Source organism: Sodiomyces alcalophilus, assembly GCF_042370955.1.
Source record: "Sodiomyces alcalophilus JCM 7366 unplaced genomic scaffold ACRALscaffold_1, whole genome shotgun sequence".
In the NCBI taxonomy this organism is placed as follows: domain Eukaryota; kingdom Fungi; phylum Ascomycota; class Sordariomycetes; order Glomerellales; family Plectosphaerellaceae; genus Sodiomyces; species Sodiomyces alcalophilus.
Genome location: NW_027263532.1, coordinates 9,559,357 through 9,571,877, shown reverse-complemented (window position 1 = coordinate 9,571,877; position 12,521 = coordinate 9,559,357). Strand labels below are relative to the sequence as shown.

The 12,521-nt window shown below is 37.2% G+C and overlaps 1 protein-coding gene across 1 annotated transcript; it reads left to right on the top strand.

The window, feature by feature from the left end:
- Positions 1–5,024: 5,024 nt before the first annotated feature.
- Positions 5,025–10,565, top strand: ACRALDRAFT_204748 (uncharacterized protein; the record flags this gene model as incomplete). Its single annotated transcript, XM_071021534.1, has 2 exons — positions 5,025–5,040; positions 10,375–10,565. The coding sequence occupies 2 exons, from the start codon at positions 5,025–5,027 to the stop codon at positions 10,563–10,565; spliced, it is 207 nt and encodes a 68-aa protein (XP_070880255.1).
- Between the last annotated feature and the right edge of the window lie 1,956 nt (positions 10,566–12,521).

Genomic DNA, 12,521 nt, shown 5'->3' with positions numbered 1-12,521 from the left:
GTAGTTCGGCTAGCTTTAGTTCCTCGGTATCTCCTTAATCCACTCGCGATAGGCGATAGGTATAAGAATACGGGTATTACTAAGCGTAAAGTCGGTATCGATCTAACTATCCCGGAAAAAAAAGGACGCTCTAGTCTCCTAGATCTATAGTATACTAAGTAGTATATCGGGCCCTAGACCAGGGAGAACTTAGAAGTTAAAGACACTACTCTGCTCGCCGACCTATAAACCCTCCTAAAGGTACCCTATATATAGCTATCCCTCTCGGTTATTAACACCCTTAATCCGGATCTCGGTCTAGCTAATATAATATTCTAAACTAAAGCGTTTTATAGTGTCTATAAAGATAGTATTAAAGGTGGCCCCTATATCGATAATAGCCTTAATAAAAATATCGGGGTTATACGTTAAGGCACCCTTATAAGTAAGCCTGCACTTTGAGACTATATATCAGGTAATAACCAGAGGGTTATCGGTCTTAGGAATAGCCTCCCTTTTAATAATAGTAAGGGTATTCGAGCTAGTATCGTTAGGTCGGGTAAATAAGACGGTATACCCTTTAGACGAAGGCGGGGGAGGAGGTATACTAAGGGGACCTCGTTTATTAAGAAAGAAGGCTTTATTAGCGGTTAGGCGAATAATATATTACTACGGTTAACTAGTTTCGGTAGCGCGTATCCTCTTATTATTTCTTAGTCTTATATCCGGGTCGTTAATAAGATAATACTATAAAGGAACTTTAATCCAGAGATCCCTGATTTACCTATCCAGGTCTTTCTATACTTACTTTAGGTTATAAGGGTTATCCGCGGAGGCATTAGCCTTACCTTTACCCTTATTAACGGCCTTAGGCTATTATTAGTCGGGCTATATCGGCGCTTTATCTATCTCCACTTCTTTATTAACGACCTTAGTTATAATTAGGGTTAGCACCCGGTAACTAGGACCAGGGTTTAACTTCTATAGGCGCTATTTAATAACCTAATTAGGGACACGGATAACCTTAGGAGTGGGTTTAATAATCCTCCTACTCCTAGTCGTGTAAAGAGGCTAAGAGGGGGGCTACTCTTTCCGAGTATTATTCGACGCGGTATAGATATCCGCCTATTAATAATCGGATATAATAGACACGAAATTAATACTAGTACTCGTTACGGGAGACTTAGCCTTCGCTTCTTCCTCCTTTAGCCTAGTATAATAGTCTAATATTACTTTTATAACGTCTTCTATCTTAATAGGGAGGCTTCCGGAGTTAGTGCTAAGATAATAGGCTTTAGCTAGGTCTTTATACTTCCCTTAAAGGCGTATACTAAGCTAGTAAAGGACTAACCGCCGGTACGGCTAGTCTTACTACTTAAGGTATATATCCTAGGGGCAGGGCTGCTACTCGTTATTCTAGTTTAAGGCGAGGTAGTCGGGATAGCGGAACCAGACTAGGTGCTGGGTCTTATTTAGCTATAATACCGCGCACTACTCGTGGCGGTAACGCTCCTATCTATAATAAAAGTAACGGAGGGGTTAGTTATTAATAGGGTAGTATTATAACGGGCCGCCGGTATAGGGGTAGGAATTCCTATTCCTATACCGCGGTAGCCCTCGCCTATACTATATATCGTCCTTATATATACCGATATTAGTCTAATCAGGGGTAATATAATAAGTTACCGGAGCGGCGTCCTGCCTCTCTAAAGTAGACTATTTTAAGGCGGCGTAGAATAGGGTCTTTAGGTAAGGGTCGGCAGCTAGGATCGCGTTAACCTTATCGGCTCCTACTCGGCGCGAGAGGGCTATAACTTAGGGGACCGCGTTCTAAATAACGCCTATACTATCGTAAACCATAAAGATAGCGTATTTCTCTAAAAGCTCTATTAACTTATCTATATCGCTCCTTATCTATACGGCCGGTTTAGGTATCACGGTAGGCCTTTATAAGATAGTTAGCGTGTATATTATCGGGTTAGCCTAATTAGGCCGAGGCGTAACGGCTAGTATCGGTTTAGTGGTTAGCGTAGGGGTAGAAATATCTATAATACTCGCCACTTTATTAATAGGCCGCCCGTCGGCTATCTAAACGTCTTTTACCCACTCTTTTAATATCTCCGATAAATTATAATACCTATATAGTCGGTCCTTTAAGTTAACGAACTTACACTTTATCCGGTTAATAAGCTATATATTAATATCTTTATATAAGATAGCGAGGAAGATATCGTGAAGCTTATAGTCTTCGACGAAGGTGCCGCTAACCTTATTAGCTCTCGACCTCTAAACCGTAACGCTTAGTAATAGCTACTTAACCTACTAAATAGTCTTAACCTTTTCGTGCTTATAAGTAAGTCGTAACTAGCGTACTTATTCGGAGAGGTTAAGCTACTAATCAGGGTCTAGGTAAGAGTATTTATTAATAAGCCGCTATTTTAAATGCTTTTATTAGCCACCGGATACTTTAACTAATCAGATTATCTTATTAACCGCAGGACGGATACTAGCCTCTATAAATAGGCTAATATAAGAGATCTTATCGGCCTCGCTAAGGCGATTAAGCTTAGTATAGTCTTTATAGTCCCTAAGGAAGTTAGATAGGGCCCTTCTACTAAAGCGAGGGGCTCCTACGGCGAAGGGGTTTAGTGGCGCGCGAGACGTGATAATAGTTCGAGTTTTCTTATTATCGTATAGGCTAATATACTAGTAAATAGCCGCGAGCGTCTTTATAGTAAGGCTCGCCTTAAAGTTCTTTAGGATATCGTTAGAAAACGCGATATCTATGGTAGGTGTATAAGCCTACTAAGGAGCGCTCGGTCTAAGGGAAATAGGGGGAATAGGGGAAATAGGGGGAACGGGGGGAGCTAGCCCGCCGATAAGGGTCGGGTTACCCTAACTAGGCGAAAGGGAAGCCGATACGGCTCTATAGCTAGATACCGGGGAGCCCTAACTATAAAAGACGGTCGTTAACAGGCTAATACCGGGGTCTATATTCCCTTACCTAAGCGAGGCGGTCGCGAAAGGAGGGTTAGCCGTAGGAGCGGCGTTACCCTAATTAGGCGTAACCGTGGTTACTAGGGTTAGGATAACTATATGTATACTATTATCGTTAGGCTTAGAGTCGCTATAGACTATAACCGTAGGGGGAGGATCGTAATAGTTGGTCCACTATAAGGCCGTTATATTATTAAAAGGGGGGGGGGCTAATCTATTATAGTAACTAGTTTAGGCAGATTAGGGGAATTAGGGTCTTTAAGAAAGAAAGGGTTAAGAAATAAGAAGTAATCGTGTATTAAGTCTATAAGTCTAAGCATAATTCTATTTAGCGATAGGGGGTAGGAGGAGCCCTTTTCTTAGGGGCCCTAAAGGATATAATATAAGTATTCTCCGCTAAGGCTTAGGAGGGAACCCACTATAATTAGACTAACGGAGATACCTATAAAGAATAGGATAAGGTATCGCTAGCCGTTATAGGAGCTTAACTTAAATCGTATCCGGGATCCACTAATAGGTTTACCTAACCGCCGGGTCTATAAAGGCGCGGTATCTTAGGGCTCCTCGATAAGTTCTTCTAACCGTTAAGGCCTTATATAACTAGACTTTCTTAAAATTCTCGGGGCTAAGGACTTACCGCCGTTTATATAGGCCTTTATTACCCTAATTATTATAAGGTTAACCCTACGCCTTTGTTAGTTCCTACTTAAAGGGTCGTAATAAAAGAATTTTTTATATCTAGGCTCTACGGCCCCTAATAGTCTATATCTATAGCTTTTCCTATTCCGGTAAGGGAGCGCGCCCTCTATATCTATATCTATACTATATCCGGAATCTATTTTATAGTTAATCCACTCTTTATTCTATTCGTTATACCTTTTTCTTAACTATTTTTAGCTTTTCTGCCTACCTTTACCTTATCAGCGGTAAGGGCCTATCTCCCCGTCTATAGCTCTTATCTTATTTTTAGTAAGGAGGATCTATCCCCGTTTTCTAGTTATTAGGTTTTATTAAGGCTATATAGGGGGGCAGGTTTCCTAGGCTATTATCGTAATCTTAATACTAATTTTAAATATTAATACTTTATTTTAATCTCGGCCCCTTAGCCGTATACTTCCCTCTTTATTTTCGTAATTAATATATAGTTCGTTTAGGTAGGCCGGAACTCCCCTTAAGTACTTTCGGTTACCCTAATCAGATAATCAGGACTTCCTAGGCACTGAATAGATCCGCCTCTAAGCACTAATTAAGAAAGGCAAAGCCGTTACTATATAGAACGGCTTAGGTAGTATAATCTCGGATAAGTCTTCGATAACAGGAATGCTTAAGACCACGAAGTGTATATAACTAAAATAACATATATAACAAAAAGACCTTTAGAAGAGGTTCCTAGAGGTGCGCGCTACTCTAATCAGGGCAACGTAGCTTAAACGAAGTAAATATAATAAGGGACTCTCTAGGGAGACCTTATATTTCTATAGAGAGACCTTACACGTGACATTTTTGTGGGGCTATGATAAAGCCGCTGAGCTGCTTAAGTACTATGCTTATTTTGATGTACACGCTTGACTGTTCGTTGTACTAGTCTTGCACCACTACTCGATTTCCCTGAAGTCGGTGACAGTTCAAGGTAAAAGCCGCCTAAAAGGGGCCCTTAAGACATCTAGTACAGGGAAGGAAGGGGGCATAGGAATAATGGTACTACCTAGATACAAGTCGTAACTACTTACGTGTATTGCCCCTCTGGCCTGCGGGCGGGCATGTTAGGTACAGGTATCTACTTAAGCTGTATATATAAATTGTATGTATACCTTAGGGAGCTTAGCGCCTTTATTATTGCTCTATAAAAAGTCACGTGTAAGGTCTCTCTATGGAAATATGAGGTCTCCCTAGAGAGTCCCTATAATAAACGTAGCAAAACTTAGGGTTAAAAGGATAATAATTATATAGGATAATAAGTATCCTCTATATCTAGGTGGCGTCGCCACGTATATATAATATATAAGACAAATAGAAAAAACGATGCGCACGTCTTATAACGTCACGTGATGTCCCAACGATATGGTACTGGGTCTCCGATCCACCCCTCTATAGTAGTATTATTATAAAGAACTTTATAAGCTATAAATAACCGGCGATATAATACTAATAAAGCTATTCGAATAATAGAATAACTTATATAGGCTATTAAGCTAGGATATAAGCGGAAGTAAAGAGTGTGCCTATAGTTACTTTAGACGGTTACCCCTATATATTAAGGATAAGATACGGGAGCGAAGAACCAAGCTAGATAAGGCCGTGATACTAGCTTAAAAGCTATAGCTATTCTAGAATACGAGTCTTATTCAGAAGGAGAGTAGTAATCGATCGGATACTGGTTATAAAAGGACCCTATCGAACCTTTTGCGTTTAGATAGTCGGTTTAGTCGGGGTAGCACTCTAGCGATTAGTCGGCTTATACCCGCTAACTCAGGTAAGACTATAGGCTCGAAGGGGGCGCCCCTACTAGGTTAAAAAGCCTTAGGCTCGGCCCTAGAGCCTTTATAAGTATAGAGTATGCGTATACTCACTAGCGAGTGCTATAACTACGGTAAGAAGGGCCACCGTTCTAGGGACTACTATAATAATAAGTAGTAGCAGATAACTAATAATAAGGCGGCGAAATGTCGCGCCCGCGTTAGTAATATATACGCTATATATATAATAACCCTAATAACGATATTCGGATTAAGGAATACGATTCATTAGGAAACGAGTTAGTATAGATAAGGGGGCTAACCTATGCCTAATAACCGGCTAGTAATCGCTATAAATAAAGTGGTTAGAGCAAAAGCGATAATAATCTGCTATAAAAAGGAGATCTAGTTTAGCATACATTTAGATACCTATACGTAGGTAGATATTATTAGCGCAGTATTAATAAAACCCCTAGGGTTAAAACCACTCTTAGAGGTTAGGACTCTAGAGATTAAAGGCTCCGATAGTAGCCCGGTAAGGGTCCATAGAGTATATAGCCTATCCTGTTGATATTATCTATATAATAAGTAGTAATTATAATAATAATAAGTATAATATCCAAGTTAAAATAAATAGTATATAGTTATGGCTATATAACTAGAGACGTACTTTATTACCAGCTTAACCTATACTATAATACTATACGTATTATACGTGTATATATACTTGGCTTACGGTATATATATAATAAATATACTAAGCATTATAAATACGATATCTTGGTTATTACTTAAGCTAATAACGTGGTGTGATAACCGTCGCGTAGGCTGTTTACGCAACAGTCGCCACTTAATCTTTCAGGGCCTTTTGCCAGCCCCGAATTCAGGAAGAAATCCCAGAAGTCAGTTCTTTACACACTCGCGTAATAAGTAGTAATCCTATGGATCTACGAGTTCAACAGCTTTTACTTGATTTTCCTCTCTTCCGCGCATACAGCCTACTACTCGTAGCCTAATTTAATAAAAATTTATTAGCCCGGGTTAGCAAAAAAGGAAATCTACTCTTTTCTACTCTTTTTATTCTATTCCGAAATACTAAAAAGACTCCTTGCCTTTTCAGGCCATTTGTGCCTTTTTTAGGCTATCTCTTTATCCTCCCCCAGTCGCAGATCCCCATCTCCGAGTATACGAAATACCGTTATGTCCTAAAGATAGCTAATCGACTCGAACCGTTTATACCGATACCATAGTGAAAGCTCTTTATTTTTCCTAATACGGTTACTAAGAGCCGTACTAAGCTCTTTATTTGACCTACACGATCGGAATAAGACTCTTTGTCCCGATCGGATATACTATTCCTTTATTTTACGAAGGGACTTTTTAAGAAAGAAGAAAACAAACGAATATATAGATTAAACACAAGAGCTATTATATATCCATAAATAATAGCTATACTGATTAAGCCACTTAACCTACTGCATTCCCTGTAGTAATAGGATATCGTAATATAGTATATAAGCCTTTAGTAAAAAGTCCGACTATAGAAATCCTGTTATTCGCGTTATACGAGCATTGATTTTCTTCGTGCCGCTGAATCTATAAATAGCTTCACCGTTTAGACTCACTTTAAGACCCACCTTTCGAAGCTAGGCCAATCAGAATTACACCTTTAGCTTAATATTCTTCATTTTTATCCTTTATTAATAACGTAATAAAAAAAAAGTAATAAACAAAATAATAAAAATAAATTATTAAATAACTTGGTTAATTCTAATCTAAATAAATAATACAAAATACTGGTCTGCTACTTGAAAATAGCTTTATAAGAGAGTGTTAAAGAAATCTCTGTTCGGAAGCTCGAGGGTAGCATAGACTATTAAAACTAGACTATAACAATATACGCCTACTTCGCCCGTAAAGGAAAATATCTAGATAACGTCATAAAGCCCCTTCTAGTAAATCCTTCTATAAAACAGAAAGAGGAGTCTCTAAAGGCAGCTAGAGATATACTCTCTGCTCTTTTAAACGGTCCCATAACCCAGGTCTCAGGAATAAATAAAGCTTTAAAGGTATAGAATAAACTAAAGGATTCATATAAAGCAAAAGGATTCCAGGCCGACTATATCGTCCTAACCTCGTTCTTTAACCTCTCGCTATCAGAATTCCCTAATCTCGAGGCGTATCTCTATAAAATATCAGAGAGACTGTTTACCTTAAATTAAAGAGCTGTATTCTTTTCTAATAAAGTGGTCTTTGCCTAGATTCTTAATGGTCTCGATACGAGGAACGAATAGATAATAGGGTAAATAGCTTAAGCTCTCCGTTACGATATAACTAATTATATACTAAATGAATTAATAGCGGAATTAATAGACGCTTTAACAAAGATCGATTACCCGTTAAATACCCTCCTTATATAAGGTTTAAACTTATAGAAGAATAAGAAACTCTAGAAGAAAACGCAGAGTGTCTTCTATAAGAACCATAACAAGTGTGGCTACATGCTGACTAACTATTATCTTTTATCCTAAAAAAGCACCTAAGAACTAGGTAATAAAGGATAATTCAGGATTATGGAAAAATACTTAGAATAGGGTAAAGAAATCCTAGTCCTCTTAAAAGGATAAGGAAAAGAAAGGAGGAGGGAAGACGAGTCTCTCTCGAAGAGAGAAGTGTATAATAAACCTTATATTAAAGGCAAAGGAATAGCATGCCTTACATACGTCTTTAGAACAGGAGAATAGCGACGAGTCTCCTATGGTTAATATCATTTTAGATTAGCAGAATTAATTGCATAATTCGCCATAGGAAAAAGAATAAGAAAACAATAGGAAGATAACAATAAAGATAAAGAGACAGTGGCTATTTTTAAAGACGTCCTCCCTCCTCTGTTTCCTTTTCTAAACATCCGAATCCTTTTATAAAGGATCTGATAGATATAGATCAGGTATTTATTATCTCTTTTAAAGTTAATAATCAAAAGAATAATAATACTAACCTTAATATAGATTAGTTAGTGGAAAAGATTTATTAAATCTCAGTAGAAAATGGTATTAAATTACATCTAAATTTCTGTGTAGGTAGCGGGGCTACGGCGTATATTATTATAAATCAAATACTCTTTTCTACTTATGAAATAAAAGAAAGAACTATTCGTTACTGTTAGATAAAAGAAATAAAGATATAAGGTGAAGGAGACTATATAATAAAATTCAGGGATACTAAAAAGCCTCTGGTTTTAAAAGAGTCGCTTTATATACCGGAAATAGGCACGAATATTCTTAGTCTCTCTCGTCTTAATAGTAAAGCTCGCGGTCTTACTAGAAACAAAAAGCTCTTATTATTAAATAATAAAAAGGCCCTCTTTCTTTATATAATGGCTATGCTTTATAACGTGCTATACTAGGCTATACACGGGCACTATCGTACGGGGGGTTAAGTCTTAGAATATAAATATAATAAATACTAGAAAAAATATGAAGAAACTGTTATAAAGATGTATTTTACCTAAAGAATAGTCTTAAGAGTTAACTAGAATAAAGAGATTCTATAAATTTAAAGGATAGGTTTTAAAGAAACTACATAAACAAAGAAAAGGGTTAGTTAAACCTTAACTTAGTAATAATATAATAAAGAAGCATTAAAAAGACCTTTATAAACAAAGAGACCGTAATAACCGTCGAAGGACTACTTTTATAACTGAAAACTTAACACTGTGGTATAACAGAATGAGTTATATTAACCCTGCTGTCTTAAAAAGTCTCTATAGTAATACTCTTTAAAAAAGACTTTAATATAACTAACGAAGAGTTAACTAAACTATAGAGCTATAATGCCTATAAAAGAACTAAGTCTATTACACTTGCAAATAAGATTTAGTTAATAAATATAAAGACTTTTTCTATTAAGAAAAGGTTTAGATAGATCTTTACGGACTAATCGACCCTCTTTCTTATAATAAAAAGTATTAGATTTTGTTTATACTAGACCGTTTTACCCGATTTCTATAGGCATAACTGGTCGTAGATAAGTCAGAAACGACGGTTATAACAGCTATAAAAAGCCTCTATAGTGTAATAGTGGTGCACCTAGTATATAGTCGAGGTAACTAGGTCGGTTCGAATCCGGCTAGAGGCGCATATAAAAAAGGAACCCCTTTTCTTTTTTACGCTACTCGGAACCTATTCTTAGGGGCCCTTATCTGCCTTAGCACGTAGATAAGGGTTAAACTGGGGGCCCGTTAGACCCACCTTCTGCCTTGCTTTGCTAGTCGATAATAGGTGCTATAGGGGAGTTAGTCGCCCCACTATTAAAAAACGAGAAGACGGTACCGCGCTATTATTAAGCGCGTAAGTAAAATACGCGGCGTTACTTCCACGATACGGAGGCTGCCTCTTATACTATTATATAAGCGTTTACGAAGGCATATAGCCTACGGTGGCCCTACTTATAGCTATATAGAGAAAGCAGGAGAAGCTTAGGAGCTTTATACCCTAGGAAGCGCACACACTAGCCCGTAGTAGCCTCGCAGGGGCTAGCCCTAGGGCATACGGGGCGTATAAAAAACAAAAAGAGGATAACCATGCGCGTGCCGTTAATCGAAGCATATAGTCGGCTTTAAAGCCGCTACGGGCAAAAACGTTAAAGGCTTCCTAGTATAGAAGCCGCGAGTTTCGTACTAGTAGATAAGTTAGCATCGGGGCCGGTATAGCCCCGCACGAGGCACTAATCCTTAAAAGAGGGGAGTATAGGGGCTTTTATCTAAGACTTATACCAGTTCCCTAAGTCTTATACTACCGTTTTGCCCCCTATAGACATTAGAGAAGGAGTGTATAGTTATAATTCTAGCTCCTAAACTACCTAGGTAGTAAAAAAGATAGCGGGGTAAGAAGAAATAAATAAATAATAGAAACAGCTATAAAAAAGTGGAAAGCTTAGGTAGATAATAATAATAATAATAATAATAATAATAATAATAATAATAATAATAATAATAATAATAATAATAATAATAATAATAATAATAATAATAATAATAATAATAATAATAATAATAATAATAATAATAGTAATAATAATAATAATAATAATAATAATAATAATAATAAATATCACTTCTTTATAAAGATGTAGATATAGACGGTGGAAAAGAATTTAATGACGCCTCTTTTTAACGTCTGTTTATAGGCGTAAAATATAATATAGAACCATCGTATACTTATAAAGCTTAAGGCTATATTAAACGAGTTATAAGAACTATAATACAAAATGTTCGAGCTTTTCTTTTCTACTTAGGGCTACCTAACTACTTTTAGAATGATCCTGTTCTCTAAGCGGTTTATATATATAACAGATCACCTAATTTGGCTTTTAATTCTAAGAGTCCCTATAAGCTTTTATAAGGTCAGAAACCTAATAGTAATAATATACGGGTTTGGAGTTCTATTGTTGATTATAAAAACAACGACCGGAATATAAAGAAACTAGATATAAAGGCACTACAAGGTGCTTTAATAGGTTTTAATGACTATAACTACAAGGTTTATAACCCAGTAACTACAAAGACTGGTTGGTTTCGAGACGTTTATGTCTTAGAAAATCAATTTCTTTACTCTTCTTTAGTTAACTATAAAGATAACTATACGCCTGAAACTATTTATAATAACCTCCCTCCTTATACTAATACTCAGGCATATAATCAGGTTTCTAACCATGGGTCTAATCAACCCGTTAAGTATAATAAAGGAATCACCTTTCGTGAGAATACCAGTTAATTTTCATACAATATTCCTTCGCGCGTTTCGAAACATTATTAAGTCTATTTAACCTAAAGAAGAGGAGAATAATAATAATAGACAAAAGAGTCTACGGGCAGCGGGGTATAAAGTTCTAGCTGTTGATAATAATACTAATAATATAAACTATAACCCGGCTAAGAATAATAACAGTAGCCTAAGTACCAGGCTAGAAGTCTAACTACCTTTATACCCATCCAAACCAGACTATAAGAATTTAATATCCTATAATAATAATACGCACTTACTGTATCTTACAACAGATATAATACTTAGAAACCTATAGTTTTAAGGGAATACCCTATTTCTTTTAACTATAAATTCTCTTAACGAATCAGCTACCTATAAACAGGCTATAAACTACGTAGATAAAGAGAAATTGATAGACGTGATAGTGGCAGAAATAACCGAACTCGAAAAGAGAAAGATCTAGGAATTAATAACTATAAAAAACACGCCTCATAATTATAATAAAATAAAAGAAGACTACCATGTAGTAGGAGGTCGTTGGGTGTTTGAGATTAAATATAATAGCTCTGACCCAGCTATGTAGTATAAAGCTCGGTGGGTTATTTAGGGGTTTAATCAGGTTCTAGGTCTTAATTATCTAGAAACCCTTTCTACTACCTGCCGACTAGAAAGCTATAAACCAGCTTGAATACTTTACGACGGTCACAAAGAGATAGAGCGGAAGAGGAAGATCTAGAGGAAAAGAGGCAGTTTAAATTATAGAAGACTATGAAGACTACAGAAGTAAGATACAGAGAGAGAGAGAGAAAAAAGGAAAGGAAGAGGGAGGCGGGCAGCCTAGTATATATAGTCCTTTCCTACGGTTTATTCAAGCTATTAATTTAGTATCCGGACTCTTAAAGTATAGGCGAGGGTCCGTGGGTTATTCCGAAGGTCCTAAAGGTCCGTGGGTTATTCTAAAGGTCCTAAAGGTCCGTGGGTCTACCTAAAGGTCTATGGGTCCACCTAAAGGTCCGTAGGCCTACCTAGAAGTCCGTGGGTCTACCTAGGGTCCCGGGGGACTTGGGAAGACCCTAGAGGACTTAGGAAGTCCCTGGGGGACTCGGGAGGACCCTAGGGGACTTAGGAAGTCCCTAGGGACTCAGGAAGTCCCTAGGGGACTCTAGAAGACTCAGGACGTCCCTAGAGGGCTCGGGAGGACTTAGGAAGTCCCTGACTTATAGGAGGTTTCGTATATCGTACTATACCGTATATAGGTATATTTTATTTTCTGGGTATAGTACTAACAAATACTAGGCGTGTTACACGGCTAGAACTTCGGGCA